We start from the raw sequence: 26,352 nt of genomic DNA, 5'->3' as shown, positions 1-26,352 counted from the left end.
AAAACAGTGGCAGGATGGACAACCCTGTGAACATTTTATCTGCAGATCTGCATCTGGCATATCATAAAGAATGCAACACATCAGTATGCTCTCTGTACTGCAGTAGCCAATAAATAAATAAATAAATAAACACTACAAGCCGCCCAGTTAGGACAGTTTGCCTATCTTGATCCATCTCTGAAAGTATAGATGCTGTGCACTTTTATCCAAAGAGGCAGTGCTGTCAGTCCTGTAGCTGTCCTCTGAGATGTCTTCTGAGATGTCCTTTAAGATGTCCTCTGAGATGTCCTCTGAGATGTCCTCTAGGATATGGACTAGAATGTAAAGGCTATAAATGTAAAAAGTATGAGGCTAAACAAATTTGGAAAATAGATTTATTGCTAAAAATTCACGGTACTTCAGTGTAATGTTTTAACTGTAATGAATATAATAAAATATCAATATTTTTAGATGGTTTTATTAAAATTTTATTTTAAATGAAGAATACAGCCATTTCAGCACATGGTATTGACTAATGTCAGACACAATGCAGAAAAAGGAGAAGTTTACACAAAGAAATCACAATGCGTGATGCTGAAACGTGAGTTTTCTCGGGTCAGGAAAATACACACAACCTCAATGAAGTCAACCGTCTCTACTTGTAAGATGCAGCATAAACCAAGACATCAATAACTGAAAGGTAGCAACACCACTGTAGGTATTTTAGGAACATGCTGTTGAAAAAAGCACATGCTTTGGTTAACTTTTGCTGAGAACAAACTCACAAAACACACAAACTTAGCAGTGAGAATATCAACACAGGCCTCTGTTAACAAAAGCCATTATTTATGTCTGTACTTCTGAAGGTCACCAACAGCCTGTACCAAATTAAATGTGTGTGTAAAACCTGATTCTGATTCTGATATGAGAAACACAGGTCTCTTTCTGGGACCAGCTCATGACATGTATCTATGGTTCATAAACAGATGAAAGTTAAGGCTTCTTGAAACTAGAATGAAAAAATAAAATGCCTGAATTCTTTTTCACTGTAATCACAGTTATGTAGTTTATTTTAATTAACATTATTTAATCTTTAGCAAAGATTTTTTTTTTTCAGTATTAAGTGTTTCTCAAAAAATTTAAATTGGCTATGAGTAGATTAGTAAAAAAGGCACTTGTGTGGAAAAATAAAATGATAGAAATGATAGAATTATATAAAATAAAAAATAAAAAGTCAATTAAATTCTTAAAAAAATTCTATAAAGATAAGATCTATCTAAATATAAAGCAGATATCTATATATGTGTGTGAAGTAAATGATATATGGTTTAATTGATAGAACAATAAATAATTTAGGTACAATCTAAGGTTTATTGTAGTCGATTAAGAAGCAGAAACAAATCGCTGGTAAGAGTCGTGTGCTGCTGCTGTTTCTGTCCAATAGTAAAAGCTGGGCTGGTTATATTATGGCTAATAAATGTTCACCCACCACCAACACACACTGTACAATAGCAGACGGTAATTTACGCTTCATCAAAAATGGACATGTGCCGCACCACAATCTGTAAGTGACTAATGACATTTGAGCCATTTTCTATTTAATTATGTAGAAAATTATTTAATAATTGGACTTCAGATTGGAAAAAATCATTAATGAGAATACTGTTGTCTTAATTTATATTTAATATATCTATATTTTTTTGCTTTTTTATGGGAAAAGATATTTATTTAATGATATCAACATCTTTATCTCCATCAGAAGGTATTTCATTTCTTTATTTTTCCCTCACACTTCAATACATGGCTGTAATGAACATTAACATCATTGTTCACAAAGGAAATCTTGTTTAATCTTAGTTTTAATAAAAAAGTCTCATTTTCATTTTTCTTTCTATAAGATACAATTATTCATGTGATGATTATTTCTGTGAGGTCATTTTTAGGTATTATGTTTGTTCTATAGGTGATGCTTTGGAGATTTTCCCAGCAAACATTTTTGGAGAGTCCACAGCAAAAGCTGGTCAAAATGTCAAGTTGAAATGCAGCATTTCTCATATTCAGAGCTCAAATCAAGCAGTTCACATGTATTTGTGTAAAAATGGTGTTGGAGAGAGATTACAACTACTTGACAATAAAGACGAGCACACCTTCACTCTGAGTAATATTTCATTACAAGACTCTGGGAGCTACAGCTGTGTTTACTCATTTAAACTGTATCCTACAAAGACTGTCAGAGGATCAGGAAAAAACTCCATCCATGTTCAAGTCAGTGGTAAGAAATATTTTTGTGAATTAATTATAAAAAAGAAAAAAAAAACAAAACAAATAAATTAGCCAATTTGTCCTTTCTATTTATTATTTCCTCCTTTCTGGAAATACAGTTCTTTAACATTAACTCTACCAGAAGTTCTATTATTTTGCATAAATAACTACATAACCATGCATCATCATACTATAAAAAATGTTTGTCCTGACTGAAAATGTGATTTTTACTATTTCTCAATAGGTGATGCTTTGGAAATTTTCCCGGCACGAATTTTCGGCACCTCTACAGCAAAAGTTGGAGAACATTTAATATTACAATGCAGCATTTCTCATATTCAGAGCTCAAATCAAGCAGTCAACATGTATTTGTGTAAAAATGGTGTTGGAGAGAGATTACAACTACTTGACAATAAAGACGAGCACACCTTCACTCTGAGTAATATTTCATTACAAGACTCTGGGAACTACAGCTGTGTTTACTCATTCACACGATATTATGCGAAGAACGTTACAGGATCAGGAGAAAACTCCATCCATGTCCAAGTCAACGGTAAGAAATGTTTGACTTAGTCAGAATTTGTAGTTAAATAGAGTAAAGCAATTGTATGTAAAAATTTCTCAATAATAATATGATTAAGTATTTCAACTGTTAGATTAAATAATAAACAAAAGGTATTTGTTTAATTTACATGTTTTGATTAGTACAGAAATAATTGCAATTTTAAAATACATCACAATGGTCATATATGTAAATGAGAATGTACAAAGGACAATTTTAATATTTTAGTTTTGATGATTATTACTGTGGGGGCACAGTGCCCTGCGATGGGTTGGCACTCCGTCCAGGGTGTATCCTGCCTTGATGCCCGATGCCGCCTGAGATAGGCACAGGCTCCCCGTGACCCGAGGTAGTTCGGATAAGCGGTAGAAGATGAGTGAGTTAGTGAGTGAGAGTAATCTGTTGACTGTAAGCAACAGAACAAGTGTCAATTTTCATTTTTTGGTATATAAAAATCTAGGAAGATTATTATTTTTTGTTTATAGTAAAATGATGGTAGAGGAAAAATGGAAATAGTTTGTATTCAGAGAAGAAGTAGAAAACTTTATTTTGTGATATAAATATATATATATATATATATATATATATATATATATATATATATATATATATATATATATATATATACAGAGAATATATATGTTACAGACACAGTGAAATTCTTTCTTCTCATATCCCTTTGGGGTCAGAGCACAAAAATCATTAATGAGAATACTGTTGTCTTAATTTATATTTTATATATATATATATATATATATATATATATATATATATATATATATATATATATATATATATATATATATATATTTGTTTTTGCTTTTTTATGGGAAAAGATGTTTATTTAATGATATCAACATCTTTATCTCCATCAGAAGGTATTTCATTTCTTTATTTTTCCCTCACACTTCAATACATGGCTGTAATGAACATTAACATCATTGTTCACAAAGGAAATCTTGTATAATCTTAGTTTTAAAAAAAGTCTCATTTTCATTTTTCTTTCTATAAGATACAATTATTCATGTGATGATTATTTCTGTGAGGTCATTTTTAGGTATTATGTTTGTTCTATAGGTGATGCTTTGGAGATTTTCCCAGCAAACATTTTTGGAGAGTCCACAGCAAAAGCTGGTCAAAATGTCAAGTTGAAATGCAGCATTTCTCATATTCAGAGCTCAAATCAAGCAGTTCACATGTATTTGTGTAAAAATGGTGTTGGAGAGAGATTACAACTACTTGACAATAAAGACGAGCACACCTTCACTCTGAGTAATATTTCATTACAAGACTCTGGGAGCTACAGCTGTGTTTACTCATTTAAACTGTATCCTACAAAGACTGTCAGAGGATCAGGAAAAAACTCCATCCATGTTCAAGTCAGTGGTAAGAAATATTTTTGTGAATGAATTATAAAAAAACAAACAAAAAAAAACAAAGAAATTAGCCAATTTGTCCTTTCTATTTATTATTTCCTCCTTTCTGGAAATACAGTTCTTTAACATTAACTCTACCAGAAGTTCTATTATTTTGCATAAATAACTACATAACCATGCATCATCATACTATAAAAAATGTTTGTCCTGACTGAAAATGTGATTTTTACTATTTCTCAATAGGTGATGCTTTGGAAATTTTCCCGGCACGAATTTTCGGCACCTCTACAGCAAAAGTTGGAGAACATTTAATATTACAATGCAGCATTTCTCATATTCAGAGCTCAAATCAAGCAGTTCACATGTATTTGTGTAAAAATGGTGTTGGAGAGAGATTACAACTACTTGACAATAAAGACGAGCACACCTTCACTCTGAGTAATATTTCATTACAAGACTCTGGGAGATACAGCTGTGTTTACTCATTCACACGGTATTATATAAAGGATGTCAGAGGATCAGGAGAAAACTCCATCCATGTTCAAGTCAACGGTAAGAAATGTTTGACTTAGTCAGAATTTGTAGTTAAATAGAGTAATGTAATTGTATGTAAAAATTTCTCAATAATAATATGATTATTTCAACTATTAGATTAAATAATGAACAAAAGGTATTTGTTTAATTTACATGTTTTTATTAGTACAGAAATAATTGCAATTTTAAAATACATCACAATGGACATGTATGTACATGAGAATGTACAAAGGACAATTTTAATATTTTAGTTTTGATTACTGTATATTACAAGTAATAATTTTATTATGTGCACATCCATTTATTGTTATAGATCCAAGAGATAACGCTAAAACAGATGGTAAGGATGACTTTCACTTCTTTAGTCCAATGAAAAAAGAAACTAATTCTGAATAAAACTCTACTGAGATCAGTTTCTGTTCTTCCAGATCCAGTATTTGAAAGAAATCTTGTACGATTAGTGTTCTCAGTTGGAGTGATCATGTTCGCGTGTTTCGTCGTGGTGTTTGACATCAAAACAAGGTCACATGCTTCCAGAACATTCACCAGCTCAGTCAAAACCAAGGATGAAATCGATGCATAAGATTCAGCATGTCTAGACCGGGGTCAACACTCAGAGGATTATTCTTGTGTATTATCTAGTATGTTTTTTTGAAGTACAGAACACAGATATATAAGGAATATAAGGAAGACTGATATATTACAAGCCTGAAAGTGAAAATCTGTGGAAGTGAATATTGGGGAGCTGACATGGTGAAATGTTTCTACTGGAATCAACAAATGGTACCAGAGTAAAAGTGTATAACTTCAGGAGAATTCAGACATAGCAGATATGTTTAATTGGATCTAGAGAGAATGTCATTATCAAACATTTATTTTAATTAGCAATATTACCTATAAATTTTGTACAAAAATTCTGTACTTTATGGTTTTTCCTTCTGTGTATATCTACTGTGGATGGAAATTGATATCATGCTAAAAGTAAATAAATTTAATAGTAATCTGTTGACTGTAAGCAACAAAACAAGTGTCAATTTTAATTTTTTGGTATATAAAAATCTAGGAAGATTGTTATTTTTTGTTTATAGTAAAATGATGGTAGAGCAAAAATGGAAATAGTTTGTATTCAGAGAAGAAGTAGAAAACTTTATTTTGTGATATATATATATATATATATATATATATATATATATATATATATATATATATATATATATATATATTTTTTTTTTTTTTTTTTTTTTTTTTTTTTTTTTTCACATATCCCAACGTTGGAGGTTGGGGTCAGAGCACAGGGTCAGCCATGATACAGCACCACTGGAGTAGTGAGGGTTAAGGGCCTTGCTCAAGGGCCCCAACAGTGGCAGCTTGACAACCCAGAGCCACCACTGCTCCAGCTATATTCACAGTGAAACAGAATATTGAAGATAAAAATCAATCTAAATGTTGTTTTATGGTTAATGACCATTTCTTGCATTGCTTAGAAAGCCAAATATATATTTTTAAATAAGCAAATCTAGTGACACACTGTCTCATGCTTCAAAATTTCTAACAGTTTGCATGAGTTAAGCTTTAGGAGTGAAAAAGTAATGGCATCTGTCATACATCTTAAACATATAAAATGAATAGAACTAAAACTAATAAAACCTACTTCTCTACTTCTATAGTAATAATAGTTATTAACTAATTTTATAACAAAAAATAGCTAGTTCATAAGAAGAAACAATCTAATATAATTTAAAAAACGAATAACTACAATGTTAAACTATAAATATAGATACAAACAGGCTGCCCAGTTAGGACAGTTTGCCTATCTTGATCCATCTCTGAAAGTATAGATGCTGTGCACTTTTATCCAAAGAGGCAGTGCTGTCAGGCCTGTAGCTGTCCTCTAGGATGTCCTCTGAGATGTCCTCTAGGATATGGACACAGAATTGTAGGTTTATTGCTAAAAATTCACAGTACTTCAGTGTAATGAATATAATAAAAAATTTTAAAATGTAATTCATTTTTTAAAAATATAATTTTAAATGAAGAATACAGCCATTTCAGCACATGGTATTGACTAATGTCAGACACAATGCAGAATAAGGAGAAGTTTACACAAAGAAATGACAATGTGTGATGCTGAAACGTGAGTTTTCTCGGGTCAGGAAAATACACACAACCTCAATGAAGTCAACCGTCTCTACTTGTAAGATGCAGCATAAACCAAGACATCAATAACTGAAAGGTAGCAACACCACTGTAGGTATTTTAGGAACATGCTGTTGAAAAAAGCACATGCTTTGGTTAACTTTTGCTGAGAACAAACTCACAAAACACACAAACTTAGCAGTGAGAATATCAACACAGGCCTCTGTTAACAAACCCTATAGCCATTATTTATGTCTGTACTTCTAAAGGTCACCAAAAGCCTGTACCAAATTAAATGTGTGTGTAAAACCTGATTCTGATTCTGATATGAGAAACACAGGTCTCTTTCTGGGACCAGCTCATGACATGTATCTATGGTTCATAAACAGATGAAAGTTAAGGCTTCTTGAAACTAGAATGAAAAAATAAAATGCCTGAATTCTTTTTCACTGTAATCACAGTTATGTAGTTTATTTTAATTAACATTATTTAATCTTTAGCAAAGATTTTTTTTTTCAGTATTAAGTGTTTCTCAAAAAATTTAAATTGGCTATGAGTAGATTAGTAAAAAAGGCACTTGTGTGGAAAAATAAAATGATAGAAATGATAGAATTATATAAAATAAAAAATAAAAAGTCAATTAAATTCTTAAAAAAATTCTATAAAGATAAGATCTATCTAAATATAAAGCAGATATCTATATATGTGTGTGAAGTAAATGATATATGGTTTAATTGATAGAACAATAAATAATTTAGGTACAATCTAAGGTTTATTGTAGTCGATTAAGAAGCAGAAACAAATCGCTGGTAAGGGTCGTGTGCTGCTGCTGTTTCTGTCCAATAGTAAAAGCTGGGCTGGTTATATTATGGCTAATAAATGTTCACCCACCACCAACACACACTGTACAATAGCAGACGGTAATTTACGCTTCATCAAAAATGGACATGTGCCGCACCACAATCTGTAAGTGACTAATGACATTTGAGCCATTTTCTATTTAATTAATGTAGAAAATTATTTAATAATTGAACTTCAGATTGCAAAAAATCATTAATGAGAATACTGTTGTCTTAATTTATATTTAATATATCTATATTTTTTTGCTTTTTTATGGGAAAAGATATTTATTTAATGATATCAACATCTTTATCTCCATCAGAAGGTATTTCATTTCTTTATTTTTCCCTCACACTTCAATACATGGCTGTAATGAACATTAACATCATTGTTCACAAAGGAAATCTTGTTTAATCTTAGTTTTAAAAAAAAGTCTCATTTTCATTTTTCTTTCTATAAGATACAATTATTCATGTGATGATTATTTCTGTGAGGTCATTTTTAGGTATTATGTTTGTTCTATAGGTGATGCTTTGGAGATTTTCCCAGCAAACATTTTTGGAGAGTCCACAGCAAAAGCTGGTCAAAATGTCAAGTTGAAATGCAGCATTTCTCATATTCAGAGCTCAAATCAAGCAGTTCACATGTATTTGTGTAAAAATGGTGTTGGAGAGAGATTACAACTACTTGACAATAAAGACGAGCACACCTTCACTCTGAGTAATATTTCATTACAAGACTCTGGGAGCTACAGCTGTGTTTACTCATTTAAACTGTATCCTACAAAGACTGTCAGAGGATCAGGAAAAAACTCCATCCATGTTCAAGTCAGTGGTAAGAAATATTTTTGTGAATTAATTATAAAAAAAAAAAAAAAAAAAGAAATTAGCCAATTTGTCCTTTCTATTTATTATTTCCTCCTTTCTGGAAATACAGTTCTTTAACATTAACTCTACCAGAAGTTCTATTATTTTGCATAAATAACTACATAACCATGCATCATCATACTATAAAAAATGTTTGTCCTGACTGAAAATGTGATTTTTACTATTTCTCAATAGGTGATGCTTTGGAAATTTTCCCGGCACGAATTTTCGGCACCTCTACAGCAAAAGTTGGAGAACATTTAATATTACAATGCAGCATTTCTCATATTCAGAGCTCAAATCAAGCAGTTCACATGTATTTGTGTAAAAATGGTGTTGGAAAGAAATTACAACTACTTGACAATAAAGACGAGCACACCTTCATTCTGAGTAATATTTCATTACAAGACTCTGGGAGATACAGCTGTGTTTACTCATTCACACGGTATTATGCGAAGAACGTCAGAGGATCAGGAGAAAACTCCATCCATGTCCAAGTCAACGGTAAGACATTAAATTAATATATTTAATCATAATCCTGACATTGTAGTATGATTTAAACTAACTCTGTGAAATTAACTGAAATAAGGTTTCATAAAAAACATTAGAGTTTAGTATAACTAAATTAGAATAGAAATTAGATTGAATTTGAACAACTAAATTATTATTACCTTTTCCTTTAAAAATCTTATTTAAAATATATTGAACCCATTGGATTCTGGCCTAAAATTTTTGAAATTTTGTTTGTTTGTTTGTTTTTTGTTGAAATTTTGTTCCGAAAGCTTCTTGGAAACACTAACCTAGCTATTGTATGTTATTACTGTTAACATAGATGATAGAGATTCTGGGAAAGACGTCATGATCTATCTTGCTGCTCTTCTCCTGGTCGGTGTTGTCTTTATTCAAATGTATCGCTACAGATTGATAATATATCAGCATTACCGTAAGTAAAAGTGACATCTGTGTATCTTCCAATAAGCAGATTTATTACATAATATGTATCGATCAAATGTACCAAGAAAAATAAACTATTAATATGTGCTGTTGCAGAGTTGTGTCGAGTCCAAGGACAGAGGTACAATAAATATATTAGGATCAGTCTAAAATATTGGATTATCAGAATATCTAATGGTAAACTTATGGTTTTAGACTAATACACTTTCTCTGTCTCGAGCAGTGAACCTGTAAATTTGAGTAACAGTGAAGGTAAATTCCTAAATAATCTTAGGAATTTATAAATAATTTAAATATTTTACGTGTATAATTAAAATGAGTTTCAATGTGTTTTCAAGGTTTAGGACAAGTAAACCAGACAGTCAACAGGTAAGGCTATATGACATTTTGTTCAATGTTTTTAATCAGTAAAATGACAAATGGGATATTTTTAACCAGTATAAAGAAATGAATGATTTTCTGGCTGTGAGTCTGATACAAAATATAAAATGTCTTTCAGTGTGAGACGTGTGTTTTTCCCTCTGCTGATAACATTTCACATCATTTTAGTGGCTGTAGATCAAATTTTACACTTGAGGCATCTCAGAGAGCAGAAATGGGTTTGACACATCAACATTAACTTTAATGATATAAAAAATTGTATTGAAAAAGAATGATTAATAATTAAAATTACAATTAAAATCAGCATAACGACATACAAAATAAAAATCACTGCCAGTGTACACTATTAATCAATTATTCTCAAGGATCAATTGTGAGGTTTAAAATGAAAGCAAATTACTCTCTCACTCACTCATTTTCTACCGCTTATCCGAACTACCTCGGGTCACGGGGAGCCTGTGCCTATCTCAGGCGTCATCGGGCATCAAGGCAGGATACACCCTGGACGGAGTGCCAACCCATCACAGGGCACACACACACTCTCATTCACTCACGCAATCACACACTAGGGACAATTTTCCAGATGCCAATCAACCTACCATGCATGTCTTTGGACCGGGGGAGGAAACCGGAGTACCCGAAGGAAACCCCCAAGGCACGGGGAGAACATGCAAACTCCACACACACAAGGTGGAGGCAGGAACTGATAAATATTAGCTTACCACTAAGCCACCGTGCCCCCCTACGAAAGCAAATTATGTTGAAATAAAATTAAATAAAATGCAAAAATAATAAGATATCAACTTTTATTAATACTTTTTAAATTATTACATATACTTTTTGGTGGGTGTGATTAGATTAAATCTTTAAATCTTCCTTTTTTTCCCTCTCAGCAGCTCGTAATTCACTAAATGAATGAATTTCTCTCTTTTTCACTCTCTCTCTCTCTCTCTCTCTCTCTCTCTCTCCCTATCTCTCTCTCTCTCTCTCTCTCTCTCTCTCTCTCCCTATCTCTCTCTCTCTCTCTCTCTATCTATCTATCTCTATCTCTCTCTATCTCTATCTCTCTCTCTCTCGCTCGCCTTTTTTTCTTACAGTAATGACCTTAACAATGACCTTGGGGAATACGCCACAATACCTGAAGTAAAAGGTAACATCAAATTATCTAGTTCAACATGATCATTAAATTATCCAAGTAAGTTATTTGACCAAATAGAAAAGTCTCAATAGTGTCCATAAGTTCAATAAACAATTCAATTGTTTACCATTAAATTAGTATTATGTATAAAAAACTAAAATCACTGTATTGACAGGGAACATTGGACCGCTTACTACTTGGTAAGAAAACATGGCCTAAGCAGAGTATATACACAGTATTATAAACTCTTTTGGTGTTTAACTATAACATGAGTGCTGATTGTATAACCTTAAACTCTAATCTGTCTTTCTGTCTTTTCCTAGTGATACTGACAGAATGGCGGTTTACAGTCTTGCTGAACCCTGTGAGATATACAGCTTAGTGCATCATCCACGTACATAGACTTCATTTCCAGTTATACTTAGCATCCGGACACCAATCTAATACATAGCTCCAATTCAGTTACTGTATGTGATTTAATCCTGTCCTGCACAGTGAAACATTTTCTAAGCATCAGCTATACTCGACTTTTATCTTGACAGAAAATGACCCGAAGACGCAAAGAGAAACCGAACAATCTGAAGCAACAGCCATCTATGCAAAAGTGCTGAAGCAGAAGAAATAAATAAGCTGGTATCTGACATACAAACAGGGAAAACATTTAAAACTTTAAAAAATGTTTACTATGTAAAGACTAGAACAAAACAATAACTAAAACAATAGAACCAGATTTTACTACTGTTCTATACAGTATGTGAAGATTTTAGAGTAGAATCGGGACATTATACATTCAATGTTTAAACACATTCAATATTTTATTTTTCTTGCTAAATGAGGCTGTACATTCTTCTTATTTTTTATTTTTTTATTTTTTATTTTCTGTATTAGCATTTGCTAGTCCGGGTTTTAGCACATTGAATTGAATTCTATTTCTATAGTTCTTTAACAATGGACATTGTGTCAAAGCAGCTTTATAGAACATAAGAAATGTAGTACAAAAAGTTTACTATACAAAGATTAATATTATACCAAAGTTTAAGATGAATGTTAGACATATTTAAATATGTTTGTATTTATTCTCAATGAACAAGTCTGCGGTGACTGAGGTGACTTTGGTGAGGAAAAACTCCCATAGATGGACGAGTAAGAAACCTTGAAAGGAACAAAACACAAAAGGAAACCTCATCTTCATTTGGGTGAAACTGGAGGGTGTGAGAGGGTGATATTATGAATAATGTCCTTTCTACAGTCATATACAGTCTGACAATTGTGTATTGATTAGGAGGTTGTTGTCCTCAAAGACCCCATGTAGTTGGCATCTCCTCACTGAAGCTAAAGATCTTCATGAAGCGGAACACAACCGGAGCTGATACATCTCTAGATGCCTCGTTTACTAATTTACATTTTATGGGATAAAATATATTGATAAACTTTGAACATACAGATTCCATGAGATTTTAATCATGATCATTGTGATATATTTTGTGAAATGCAGACATCTATATAATAAACCAAAGTTTATACCTAAACTTTGATTATTTTTATTAAATAGCCCTTGTTACTAATATAGGCTCTGCTTGATTTTCCAAATGATTTGTTAGATATCTTTAGCAATGTGCTAATTCATATAATTTTATAATAATTATAGTCGTGAACATTATTTGGAATAAACAGATAATGTGATTTATACCACAGTTTAATGTATGAATCTGATCAGAATGTTCATTATGTCCAACAGCATAGAACAGAAATGAACAATGGGTTTATTAATATATTCGTTCTTATACGTTGTTTCTATGTATATACACTGTACAGCGGACATTCCATATAACCTAAAAGTAATAATAACGAAATGATTTACAAACGTTTACAATGTTCAGGTAGAAGAGAAAGAGAAAGAGCGAGATACTTGTAAGGGAATGACTGTTTAGGCAGCTATAAGGTTGAACAGCATTAGTGATGTGTTCTCTCAATAAATTAATCATTGAAATTATTGGTAAATCACTGACATAATTGAGGAATAAGACACTACAAATCATGTTATTATATAAAAGTAATACATTAAGGGTGTAACGCACGGCAGAGTGCCATTGTGCCACATCTCATTCCTCTTGATGTGCAGCATTTTCACATAAGAGCATGTTCTATCATGTGTTTTTCCTTACTTAAAGAAAAACAGATATGAATGAGGTACATTACTGTTTTTTGTTGTTGTTGTAAAGCACTGAGACCAGAGAAGATGTAGCCAAAAAGATGTGGTAGCTTATTGATTAAGGCCTTCAACCACGGAATAGAAGGTCATGAGTTTGAAATCTAAGCCCTCTAAGCGTTCATTGCTGGGCCCTTGAGCAAATCCCTTAACTCTCAATTGTATAAAAAACGTGGTAAAATGTAAATCTCTCTGAATAAGGGCATCTGCCAAATGCTGTAAATGTAATAGCAGGAAGTTTTAGCTTCCATGTGGCTAAGCAGTCAGATAAGTTTGTAGCACAATGACCATAATCATAAAAGTGAACATGTAGCGTTGCACTAATTACAGCACTCATACCAAAAGTTAGACCAAAATGCAACTGCTAAAGTTCTTACCAGGACAAGAAAATATGACCATATAACACCAATTTTATTATCTTTACACTGGCTACTTGGAATTGATTACAAACTGCTGCTACTTACGTACACGGCTCTAAATGGTTTAGCTCCCATGTATCTAACACCCTACAATCCTTCATGCTCTTTGAGCTCACAAAACTCAGGACTTCTGGTAGTTCCCAGAATCAAAAGTCTACTAAAGGTAGTAGGGTAGTAGTAGTGTTTTTGTATTTAGCTCCCAAACTTTGGAATAGCCATCCTGATAGTGTTTGGGGTTAAGACACACTTTCCCAGTGTAAATGTAGATTAAAGACATATCTCTTTAGTCAGGTGTATACAAAATACACCCCAAAATCTTGTGCTCTAATACATCTGCGGCACATTCGCATCCAGTTCTTGTTATGAACAGCAGCTACGCTAATCTCTCTCCACTGCTTTTCTTTTCTACCCATCCCAAGGCATCCAGAGATTGTACCAGTTCCAGTTCTGTGTCATGATAATTTACTGACCTTCATTGAGATGAGGCTAACCCTGTGAAGATCCTGAGATTGTACAAGCTCCAGTTGTGTTCCGCTTCATGAAGTATTCGGATGTTCTAAGAGACATAGAAAGGACATAGAAAGGACATTATACATAATAACACACTCCACCCAAATGACAAAGAGGTTCTCTGTTGAGTCTGGATCCTCTCAAGTTTTCTTCTTCCATCTGAGGGAGTTTTTCCTCAGTTTCTTATGTTCTGTAAAACTGCTTTGAGATGATATCCATTGTTAAAAGCGCTATTCAAATTAATTTAAATTGAATTGAATTCATTCATCTCTACTAACTGCTTAATGAACTGGAATGACGGAGCTGAGGTTTTGAAACTGTGACCTTCAGCCACATCCTCCCAGATATGAATATTTATACAGATACATGCATTGCATTACATTTTTGTTTAACCTGATCTGTGCTACAACATTAACAATCTCTTATATTCTTATTCTCTACCATTCTTATATTCTCTAAAGTTTATAGACAATCTGTTTATGATCATCAGCTCATTTGTAAGTATGCATGATTCAATGCTAATTTTATAAAGAAGGTACAGCATTATTATTAGCGATAAAGATTAATCATTGAAAACAACAACAAGAAAAAACAAGGCTAAGATCGGTTCAACGCGTGTCATCTTGCTGACGTCCAATGAGAAGAGTTGGGCTGGTTACAGTGTGGTGCCTACACTGATATAAAAAGTGTATGATTAATACACATTAATGTGAAATTTTTGTGAGGTTTTTGAGCAACAATGGACAAGTTGTGCATTAATATCTGTAAGTACACTGAATTTATGTATTTTTGAATGTATGCATTTTTGATGCAGGGAAATTAAATGTTAAACATTAAATGGTAACTTTTTTTAAAGGCCATGTTTTACTGAGAATTCAGTTTGATTCAATTTAACTGAATGACCTTTGTGTCTTTCTTTCTTTCAAGACATGCCTTTAATGTTAACCTTATTGAACTCTCCATCAGAAGGTACTTTATTTTATTTTCCTCAAAAATTACAAAATTTGCATGAATTAAAAAAAATGTAATCTCAATTTCAGAAAAAAAAACAACTGACATGGATTTAACAATAACTTACTTTTTAGTAATAATGGTCCTACTGATAAAGTAGCATTTTCCTTTTTTTTAATAGGTGATGCTTTGGAAATTTTCCCGGCAGAAATTTTCGGAGCTTCCACTGGAAAAGCTGGTGAACATTTAATATTAAAATGCAGCATTTCTCATATTCAGAGATTAGATAAATCAGTTCACATGTATTTGTGTAAAAATGGTGTTGGAGAGAGATTAGAACTACTTGACAATAAAGACGAGCACACCTTCACTCTGAGTAATATTTCATTACAAGACTCTGGGAGATACAGCTGTGTTTACTTACTTACTGTGGATTAATTCTGTTATTTTCTTATATTTAAACAAGAACTTTACACATTACACATAAGATTCCATACCTGTATATCTTGAGTGACAGGTGTCTTGTCCAATGATCGGTAAGTTTCCATTCAAAAACGATACACTACCGTTTCTGGGTTGTCTGACTTGTTAATGTGTTTTGGGATTTGTTAATGTGTTTTGGGATTTGTTAATGTGTTTTGGGATTTGTTAATGTGTTTTGGGATTTGTTAATTTGTTTTGGGATTTGTTAATGTGTTTTCGGATTTGTTAATTTGTTTTGGGATTTGTTAATTTGTTTTGGGATTTGTTAATTTGTTTTGGGATTTGTTAATGTGTTTTGGGATTTGTTAATTTGTTTTGGGATTTGTTAATGTGTTTTGGGATTTGTTAATGTGTTTTGGGATTTGTTAATGTGTTTTGGGATTTGTTAATTTGTTTTGGGATTTGTTAATGTGTTTTGGGATTTGTTAATGTGTTTTGGGATTTGTTAATTTGTTTTGGTATTTGTTAATTTGTTTTGGGATTTGTTAATGTGTTTTGGGATTTGTTAATTTGTTTTGGGATTTGTTAATTTGTTTTGGGATTTGTTAATTTGTTTTGGGATTTGTTAATGTGTTTTGGGATTTGTTAATTTGTTTTGGGATTTGTTAATTTGTTTTGGGATTTCTTAATGTGTTTTCGGATTTGTTAATGTGTTTTGGGATTTGTTAATGTGTTTTCGGATTTGTTAATTTGTTTTGGGATTTGTTAATGTGTTTTGGGATTTGTTAATGTGTTTTCGGATTTGTTAATTTGTTTTGGGATTTGTTAATGTGTTTTCGGATTTGTTAATTTGTTTTCAGATTTGTTAATTTGTTTTGGGATTTGTTAATGTGTTTTGGGATTTGTTAATGTGTTTTTTCGGATTTGTTAATGTGTTTTCGGATTTGTTAATGTGTTTTCGGATTTGTTAATTTGTTTTGCACTTCCCGGCCACCGTACTATTCTACTACCCTAGCGCTACTTACACAAGTGAATCGTCATTCTCACACATGAATGTCCTTAAAACGAGTGTGACCGGAATGAGACTACTTTAACTTTAAGAGGGTGGGTAGGATAATTACACAGGTGTTTAAAGTCTCGCGACTCTACTATCGTTTGATAACGTACCCCCGGTATGCGTGTGCGTTGGAAGGACTGCTGCGACTAGTCCGTTACACGATCTTGTTAAAAACTATCGTTTTATTTTCGTTTCCTCTGGTATGCGTGTGCCCTAAAGGTTGCTGTGGATATTCTGCCTCTTCAATTTGGTGGATTTAGTGACTGTTGGGCGTTCTTAAGGAGTGTCATTTATCAGTTCATAAATGCAGACGCACAGCTTTCCAGAACAGGATGTGTAACAAATCAATCAATTGCTCAATAGCACCTGATATCATTACATTTATGGCATTTAGCAGACGCCCTTATCCAGAGCGACTTACATTTTTTTATCTCATTTTTATACAACTGAGCAATTGAGGGTTAAGGGCCTTGCTCAGGGGCCCAGCAGTGGCAGCTTGGTGGATATAGGAATCGAACTCACAACCTTCCGATTGGTAGCCCAACACCTTAACCACTAGGCTACCACATCCCCAGTCAGTTTATCAGTTATCAGTCAGTTATAAGTCAGTTTTATTCATATTGGACAAAGGGGAAAAGCTTCTCTTCAAATGAGGCAGCCAGGTTAATCTGGCTGTTTTAAAAGGAGGAGTACTTTGGGCTGTTGACTAGGCAACCACTGTTTCTTTCCTTTTGTATTTTTTCATTTATTTTCTTTTCCATTTTTTTGTATTTCTTTACACTATTATACCCGATAAAATACACCGGGGAATTATACGCTCCTGTTTTACTACGTTTGATTTGGACATAAAATCTCCCTCTACCTGGGTTTGCGCTGTGGGTTTGTGTAGGAATTGAGTTCTTGTGTATTGGGTGTTTTCTTATTTGTTTATTCTTTGGAGTTGAGGTGCGACTGAAATATTTTTCATACGGGTGTAATTTTGATGTGATTTTTATTGTGTTTATTTATTTTTTTTTATTAATGCTAGAACTCATTCCTTTATGCCCAGTGGGTGTTTAAATCTGAACCAGTAGGGGAAGCTGTTGACAGTCTTTGTACTGTATATGTGAAGCTCGTATTTTACCATCGCTGTTGAATAAATTGTAAACTCCTTTGTACTCTGGCTTCTAATTCATTCATTTGAACTGCTTGAGCGGCTTGAGTCTTATTTTCTACCACTAAGTTGTTAAAGTGGGGGTGGCGTAGTCATTCTCAGTTTAATTATCACAATTATTAATTTATACCTTATGGTTCACATGCTATTGGTCACACGAGTAATCACACATATGGCTCTCTGATTTACCCATTTGAATGCAGGAAACGTCTACTTGGGCGTCTTACAATGCACCGAAGTTATGTAGTTTCAAAATATAACACAAGCATGTTAAAATGTAGGAAAAAAATCTTATTTACAACATATGGGCTCCTATATTGTTGTTGTGTCATCACTCATATAGCACGCCAGATCTCTCTGTTCATATCATGAACCGGCACCATGACAAATTAATTGAATAGCCCTGGTGTAATCCATGGTGGTCATGTTTTAGTGCCAGTGTGTTTGCTGGGAAATTAAGTTTGTGGTTGAAAATAATGTAACAAAAACAAGTTCAAGAAAAAAAACATTCTTGTATTAAAATTCAACATTCGACTGTTTTTCGATTCGTGCAGGTATTTTCTAAGTTAATATAAATCGACCAAGATGTTTGCGATATAAGGTTATTAATGTTTTGAGCAAAAGGCACATAGATAAAAAGGAAAGTGGATAGAATTGTTGAACTGAGATTAGGGTTAATAATGGATGTACACTGTGTGGTTAAACACCTGACCATCACGTCATGGGAATTTCTCATAAGATGTCGTTGCACATTTGGAAGCACACAATAGTACAGATTGTCTTTGCATGTTGTAGTTCTACAATTTCCCTGCAAACATGATCCAGCATGACAGTGTATCTGTGCACAAAGCAAGCTCTATGATGACATGGTGTTGATAAAAAAGGCAAGGATTTATTTTGTTGTTGTTGTTGTTGTCGTCCAACTACTGTTGAAAATCTGCTATACGCTATAAGTGTTGCAGCATAAACATGGAGCTATAAAAGTAAAGGGTCTGATTTACAGATATTTAAAACATTAATGCCCATCAACTTATATCATAATTTTTTTATTTTTTCTGTTTTATTTTTTACTTGATTTTTAATGTACTTGGTAAATCTGGTTTTTAAACGATTTTTTCCTGAATGTTTTTTACACTCAGACTTTTGCATGTAAACTATTCCTAATATTTTATTGAATTTCTCTGCAACACAGTTTAAAAGAAAATGGAACTGAAAAGTGAAAGTGTATTTCTGTATTCTGTTTTTTTTATTTATTTTAAAACAAGAAGTTGAACAAGACGTTAATCGAGCATTACACCATCAACTTGTTTAACGTTTTTTAAATATTTCTCGCTATAATTAATATTTCTTGGGCAAACTCATCTGATGCCATAGATAACCACAGAAATAATAAGAAACAGTAATATTATATAGAGTTCTACAGAGCTTGAATAGAGAACTGAGAGTGTGTAGGGTTATTGGAAAGTGTGGAAGTGGTTTAGGTGGCAGTGTGCAGAGTTCAGACCGACGTCAGTCTTACATGAAAAAGACGCTCTGGTGTATGACCATAAAAATATCTGTGTGGATTTCAAAATGAAGCCTGTTCTGATCGCAGTGTGTAAGTATAAATATACGTCGTCGTTTTTACAACACAGATTGTGAATAAGATAGTTAACTTTCACTACCATTTTCAATTTGGAAGTTAATCCTAAATACATTCTGTTTTTTTTTTTTTTTGTTTGTTTGTTTGTTTTGTTTTCAGTTTTTATCAATTTGTCCACCTCTATTCAGGAAGGTAATATTCATTTTATCATTAGTTTGTTTGTTACTTTGTTGAAGAATTATTTTATTAATCATCATATTTCTCTGAATTAAGTTTATGATATGAAATTACTAAAGAATTCTTTTTTCCCTAACTAGAAAGTCAGGGCCGTTTACGTCCAGCGTATATTTACAATGCTGGAGTGACCAAAGTGAAGGAAAGTGAAAACATCACCTTTAAGTGCAGAAATCCTAATAAAACAGAAAGCGCATTCCACATGTACCTCTTCAAAAATAATGAGAAATTCAAGATGAACCGTATTGAAGATACAAAAAGTGACGATACAGTATTTCTCCTTACCAATCTTACTGTAGAACATTCTGGATCGTACACATGTCTTTACTCTGTAGAGAAACTCAGTGTCATTAAGACAAATGAAACAGGACTCAACTCTGTCTCACTTGAGGTTTGGGGTAGGACACATTCCTGATTCTGTCATTACATTCTCTTAGATCATATTTATGTGTATCTTTAATAATCAACGCTTAATGCTTTGGTATTTAGCAAGGATTGAAAGTACAGAAACTTCAGTAACAAAAGGAGAAACAAAAGTAAACACCAGCTTTGTTCAAGTACATGGTAAGACTGATCTTAATTTCACTGAGATATGACTGTGGTCTATGTCACACTATTAATTTTCTCTGTTAGTGAATGCTGTGTGATTTATATTCTACAGAAAAAGGTTTTGGTTTTTGGAGTTTGATTATCAGTGTATCGGTTGCTGTGTCAGTGGTTCTGTTGGTTCTGTTGGGATTGTGCTACTGTCGAAACATTCTCTCTTTCAGTGAGTACATCATAAACGAGCTCTTCATTACAACCAAACATTTCATTTAACATTATTAATGTTAAAAATGATTCATTAAATCTGACTGAGGATAAATATTGAGTTCTGTGAAATGGTTAGTGTTGGACATGTTTCCCTCACAATTATTCATATTCAATTCAATTCAATTTATTTGTATAGCGCTTGTAACACTTCACACTGTCTCAAAGCAGCTTCACAGAAGTATAGAAACAAAATATATTTCGAAAGTTTAAAGTTCAAAATCAAGTTACTATTTATATCTAGCATTTATGCGTATTGAGAAAGCTTTAGGTGACGGTGGTGAGAAAAAACTCCCTTAGATGATAATGAGGAAGAAACCTTGAGAGGAACCAGACTCAGAAGAGAACCTCATACTCATTTGGGTAAAACTGGACAGGAAATAACATCAATGTAAATAATGTTCTTTCTACAACAGTTTGTAGTCGAGTGGAATTAAGCAACCAAGAGCTCCTGAGGAACTAACAGATCAGCATAATTTCCTAGTTCACCACAGACCCAGCACTAATTCCTTCCTGCAGAAGTCTTCAAATGTTCAATGATGAAGACACGATTATAAAGCTGACCGACACAACAGTAGATCAAAACGCCGTCACAGACTCCAGGTTGCCCATCCACAGCAATCCCTTAAGTCACTGCGTGTTCATCAATCCCCAGCAGAGTAAACACCAGGTGATGAGACTCCAACCAGTGATAGTGCTTCAGGATTGATGAAGTGGATCCGGGAGAAGAAGCAATCAGACTAGGAACTCAGAACAGTGGGAGCTCAGGAGTGGAGAGAGAGAGAGAGAGAGAGAGAGCGAGAGAGAGAGAGAATACATATTATTTTATGTTCTGCTGCTTTTACAGCACTTGGTGCATAATACAGAAAATGTAAAACTTTTTGGAAAAAAAAAGTACACAATATGAAGTTATTTTCATTTATTCATCAGCTATAAATATCTAAGACATCTGTTATAAATGAGCAGTTATGAAGGTTTTGTTAGTGAGTGAACATTTACAACCAGTGTACAATGCAGTGTAGCTATGTGAAAATAACGACCTATCTATTTTTGGGATGTTCACCAGCATGTGATGCTGTTATTCCACTTTAACTGTTGCTGCCTGCACTCGAGTCTCAGAGGCAGCACAAATTTTTTTACCTCCAAAAAAAATTTAGTTGTATTTAGTTAAGTGTGTGTATCAATGTGTGTATCAGTGAGGTGTACATGTACATTTAACTTAATCAGATGTCTGTACATAACATACATAACACAACATAACTTTCACCTGCAGTAATATTATATATTTCTATTCACAAATGTGGTTATTCTAAAAAATATTTTATTTTATTAAATAGTTTATTACATAAAATATATAATAGTAAGTATATAAGTTAAACATAAATTCTACTCAAAATGTTCTTTAAATTCAGAGAAATTTTGCAATTAAATTTGGATTTAAATGTAATGGAATTTATTTCAATTTGATTTAAATGTTGGGATACAATTTAAAGGATTTCCTGTGAGCAGTTACATTACCACACCTGAAGTACACAGATAAACTGCATTTAAATTTAGTTTACAATTAATTGAATTGGATTGAAATTTATTTCAGTTTGATTGAGAAATTTTATGTACACTTTGAGAATTTTTATTTCAATTTAGAAAAATTCTTTTTAAACTTTTATTTGAGAAATCGTATTTTAATCAGAGGAATTTTATTTATATTTAGAAAGATTTTATTTACTCTAAATTTTTATAATAAAATGAATACTATTAAATTGAATAAAATTTATTTAAAGTTGAATTTGATATTTATTTAAAAAAAATCTAATTCGAATTTTATTTGTCACATACACAATCATACACAGTATGACGTGGTGAAATGCTAAACAAGCAGATAGAACAAAATAAAGGAATAAATATATTAAATTTATATAAATTTATATAAAGCAGCATTGCACAGGATTTCATGTGAGCAATTAAAAACTACAGCTGTCTACTTGAAATTTTAGTCTTTTTATAATCTAATGAGATTTGGTACAAATGTTATTAGCCTCCCACTCATGCCATTCCCAATCTACTCAGTCATTAAGTCTTCCATTATTCTGCCTTTTCAGGGATATGTCAAGATCCTGATGTAAGGTAAAACTATTTTAAATGGTTTTTAAACCTATACAGAGTTAAAGTGGTGTTTTATTAAACACATTAATGAATCAGTAAATACAAATAAAACACTTTTCCTCTTTTCTCTCAGAAACAATCCAAACAATGAGCATTTCTACCATGAGATCGCAACAGGTATTTCTCCCTGTTTTATCCACCACTATCACCTTTTCATTCTTATATCATATTAATCCATACTCTCATATCTTTTTTACACCTTTTATACACTCCTGTAGATACACACTACACTGTTGAAAATGGAGTGCTGTGAGTCTTTTTTTACCTAAACATCTTTCTTACAAATTTATATTATAAAATTAAAAAGCAAAATTTACATCATAAAATTAAAAAGCAAAACATATGTACAAATTGTGCTATTATTTATTTATTATTTTTATTAGACGCTTCAGTGAAGGTCCGGTGGAAGATTTGGCTGACAACGTAAATAATCTATACAGCAAAGTACAAATGTTTGAAGGTAAAAGCAGTTCATTTCATTTCAATGTTTCAAGTTTAAAGAAATTTTAGATTAGATAGCTATCAGGTAAGCAATAACTTTTTGACCAACATGAACAAGAAACCTTTAGAGGAGCCATATACTGTATATATTATGTTGATAAATTAAATATTTGTAAAAAAAAAAAATGTTTTAAACAAAAATAAATTCAATTAATTAAATTTTAAAAGCAATACAAAGATGATTCCACTGTTAAATGTGTATTTTATATATTTTTTTATATATTTGATGTAAATTAGAAAACATATAACACTAACTCTAACTGTATTTGCAAGTGTGAGTTCATGCTGGTATAAAAACAGGCTACTTGGCTCATGCAAAGCAAACACATTTAAAGTACACATTAAACACATTAAAATTATTTACACTTTTAAAGTTCCTTGTATTCGTGTTATGCAAGCTCTGTATTCTCTATCTCTGCTCTCTATCTATTATTTCAATTATCAAAAAGATCCTTCTGTACTTTAATATACCATAAACTGGTATTTACATCACTTGATTTAGTTATTTTTTATGACTTACTGTCTTCCAGTTCCTTTACAAGATGAACAACCTGCGGACAAATACATGGAGTCGTGAGTAATTTTCACTGACCATTACGATGAAGTTATTTTTCTTATTTTTATTATCACTGTAATTCTCTGTAATGTTTCTAACAGAAATATAGATGAAGTCTGTTACGACAGTGTAAAAGCTCCATACGCTGCAATACAGAAACGTAAAGTTAACGCAGGAGGTAATGGACATGATGTGCTTGTGCCTTGTAAAATATCGTCAATGATGAGCAGCAGATGAGGAGGCAATGCAAAGGTGAATGAAAACCTGAACACCTATGTATATATAACGCTGATAGATTTATTTCAAAATAATGTTAGAAATCCTTGTATTATGTTCAATGCTTAACAATAATTCAATATTATCTAATAATAATAATAATAATAATAATAATAATAATAATAATAATAATAATAATAATAAAAGGAGGAAGAAGAAGATTTTAATTTCTTAAACAGCTAATTGGTTTATTTAATATTATTATTATTATTATTATTATTATTATTATTATTATTGTTATTATTATTATTATTATTATTTCTAAATGTCACATAAATCTTGTGATTTTGGCCTTTTACATTTATTTACAATTTACTTTTGGGATAAAAAAGAAACTAATGTATATATCTAATGGGAAGAAGTGAATGTGACATTTTTTTATATTTATGGGAGAAAAAAAAACAGTTATTCTTAACACTTTTCACCATTAAATTCTAAAATCTTTGCAATGTAAATATTAATAATAACTGAATGATTGTCTAGGCTGAGAAAGCTAAGACAGTCACATAGTTTAGGATGTTAATAGTATTTTAGTCCAGTGTCACCTTTCACCCCTTTAACACGTTGTGCTAAACAGAACAGAAAATGAGAAGGGGAAGACAGAATTTACTGTAGTAGATGCCTGAGGTTTTTTTTTGTTGTTGCTTAATTTTAGCTTTAGTTATGAAACCAATGTGATCTGCAGCCTGGAGAAGCACTGAGGTACAAAAGCCAGCAACCAAAACCACACAGGACATCCAACCGAAGACCAGCTAACTGTTTTCACACACACCTTTTATAGTGAAAGCGTCTCTTTGTGAAGATAGAGACTTAACATCGAGAAACGCTACGTTATACAGTACATAAACAGGATGCATTGTTCCAAACCACAATGTAGAGGAGTATTTTGTGTAGTAGATCTGTACTGAGATCTGCTGGTTTTTTTAAGATAACACAGCAGATAATTGTTGTACTGTATAAGTACACCATCTTTAATGTTTTATTCTGTAACTTTCATGATATAATTCAATTTTTCCTGGATTTCATGGATTTGTGTCATATTTAATTGACCGTTAGATTAACTGAAACGTCATATGGAATAAAAAAGTCATTTGGATAAGTACTGTAAAATGTTACATGTCTTTCATTCACTGCAAAAATATGTTAAATATAATCAATATAAATATTTTATCTATTATTTTTTTTCCTATATAATATTACAATAATCCTCATCTGAGATTATTTAACATTTTTTCCTCATTTTATTTCTATTAGCAGATCATCTGTTTATTTCAGAATAAAAGCATTGTTATCTGTCAGTAGAATAAAATCATTTAATGCTTGAAATGAGCAGAAAATCATCAAGGACGAATAAACAGATCTGTTTAGTAAAGGAATGTCATTGCTGCGTGCATCATTTTACTTGCTACTGCGTATGGGAGAAAACTACAGTATGTACAGTATAGACACTGATTAATTAACAATAAGGGCACATCCTGAACTGCTGTATTTCTACTATCACAGTACTAGATAGATAGATAGATAGATAGATAGATAGATAGATAGATAGATAGATAGATAGATAGATAGATAGATAGATAGATGTACAGTACAGATAGATAGATAGATAGATAGATAGATAGATAGATAGATAGATAGATAGATAGATAGATAGATAGACAGACAGGTAGACAGATGTACAGATAGATGGATGGATGGATAGATAGATAGATAGATAGATAGATAGATAGATAGATAGATAGATAGATAGATAGATAGATGGATGTATAGATAGATAGATAGATAGTTAGATAGATAGATAGATAGATAGATAGATAGATAGATAGATAGATAGATAGATAGATAGATAGATAGATAGATGTACAGTACAGATAGATAGATAGATAGATAGATAGATAGATAGATAGATAGATAGATAGATAGATAGATAGATAGATAGATGGATGGATGGATGGATGGATGAATGGATGGATAGATAGATAGATGTACAGTACAGATAGATAGATAGATAGATAGATAGATAGATAGATAGATAGATAGATAGATAGATAGATAGATAGATAGATAGATAGATAGATGTACAGATAGATAGATAGATAGATAGATAGATAGATAGATAGATAGATAGATAGATAGATAGATGGATGGATGGATGGATGGATGGATGGATGAATGGATGGATAGATAGATAGATGTACAGTACAGATAGATAGATAGATAGATAGATAGATAGATAGATAGATAGATAGATAGATAGATAGATGTACAGATAGATAGATAGATAGATAGATAGATAGATAGATAGATAGATAGATAGATAGATAGATAGATAGATAGATAGATACTTTATAAATCCCCACTCGGGAGATCGTTTGCATGAGCAGCGGAACATAGACATATAATACAAAGGATAAAAGATATAGAAATAAAGTGGATATATATGAAAATATATTCATTTACAAATACAGAAAATGCACCAA

General features: G+C 32.1%; 2 protein-coding genes and 1 long non-coding RNA gene across 6 annotated transcripts; all 3 read left to right on the top strand.

The window, feature by feature from the left end:
• Nucleotides 1–1,479: 1,479 nt before the first annotated feature.
• LOC132850942 (immunoglobulin superfamily member 1-like) lies at nt 1,480–12,542 on the top strand. 4 transcript variants are annotated; one of them, XM_060877421.1, is made up of 16 exons: nt 1,480–1,543; nt 1,700–1,741; nt 1,943–2,251; nt 2,486–2,794; nt 3,881–4,189; nt 4,423–4,731; nt 8,215–8,523; nt 8,751–9,059; nt 9,388–9,498; nt 9,606–9,630; nt 9,733–9,761; nt 9,848–9,878; nt 10,988–11,040; nt 11,204–11,228; nt 11,352–11,392; nt 11,571–12,542. In XM_060877421.1, coding segments are annotated over exons 1-16 (2,238 nt in total). In that variant the 5' UTR covers nt 1,480–1,518; the 3' UTR covers nt 11,573–12,542. The 4 variants fall into 4 exon arrangements, with proteins under 4 accessions (XP_060733404.1, XP_060733402.1, XP_060733403.1 ...); XM_060877419.1 differs by having other exon boundaries at nt 11,352–12,541; XM_060877420.1 differs by lacking the exons at nt 11,204–11,228; nt 11,352–11,392.
• Nucleotides 12,543–14,888: 2,346 nt separating this feature from the next.
• LOC132851337 (uncharacterized) lies at nt 14,889–15,539 on the top strand. Its single transcript, XR_009649021.1, has 3 exons — nt 14,889–14,930; nt 15,094–15,135; nt 15,299–15,539. It is a non-coding gene; the product is annotated as an uncharacterized LOC132851337 (long non-coding RNA).
• Nucleotides 15,540–19,069: 3,530 nt separating this feature from the next.
• LOC132850941 (uncharacterized) lies at nt 19,070–25,226 on the top strand. The gene is made up of 12 exons (XM_060877418.1): nt 19,070–19,347; nt 19,492–19,524; nt 19,650–19,964; nt 20,056–20,130; nt 20,228–20,335; nt 22,476–22,500; nt 22,613–22,656; nt 22,758–22,788; nt 22,923–22,999; nt 23,571–23,613; nt 23,698–23,848; nt 24,528–25,226. The coding sequence occupies exons 1-11, from the start codon at nt 19,323–19,325 to the stop codon at nt 23,831–23,833; spliced, it is 912 nt and encodes a 303-aa protein (XP_060733401.1). The 5' UTR covers nt 19,070–19,322; the 3' UTR covers nt 23,834–23,848; nt 24,528–25,226.
• Nucleotides 25,227–26,352: the final 1,126 nt, after the last annotated feature.

This window comes from Tachysurus vachellii, chromosome 9, assembly GCF_030014155.1.
Source record: "Tachysurus vachellii isolate PV-2020 chromosome 9, HZAU_Pvac_v1, whole genome shotgun sequence".
NCBI lineage: Eukaryota > Metazoa > Chordata > Actinopteri > Siluriformes > Bagridae > Tachysurus > Tachysurus vachellii.
Note: the sequence above shows the minus strand (reverse complement) of the source record. Positions and strands in the feature narration are given on the sequence as shown.

Coding starts and splice junctions, on each gene's coding strand:
- LOC132850942 (XM_060877419.1), top strand. CDS start 1,519: ATGGACATGTGCCGCACCACAATCT. Junction 1,742..1,942: donor ATCTTTATCTCCATCAGAAG/GTATTTCATTTC, acceptor TTTGTTCTATAG/GTGATGCTTTGGAGATTTTC. Junction 2,795..3,880: donor CATCCATGTCCAAGTCAACG/GTAAGAAATGTT, acceptor TTTGTTCTATAG/GTGATGCTTTGGAGATTTTC.
- LOC132850941 (XM_060877418.1), top strand. CDS start 19,323: ATGAAGCCTGTTCTGATCGCAGTGT. Junction 20,131..20,227: donor CAGCTTTGTTCAAGTACATG/GTAAGACTGATC, acceptor TATATTCTACAG/AAAAAGGTTTTGGTTTTTGG. Junction 22,657..22,757: donor CTACCATGAGATCGCAACAG/GTATTTCTCCCT, acceptor ACACTCCTGTAG/ATACACACTACACTGTTGAA.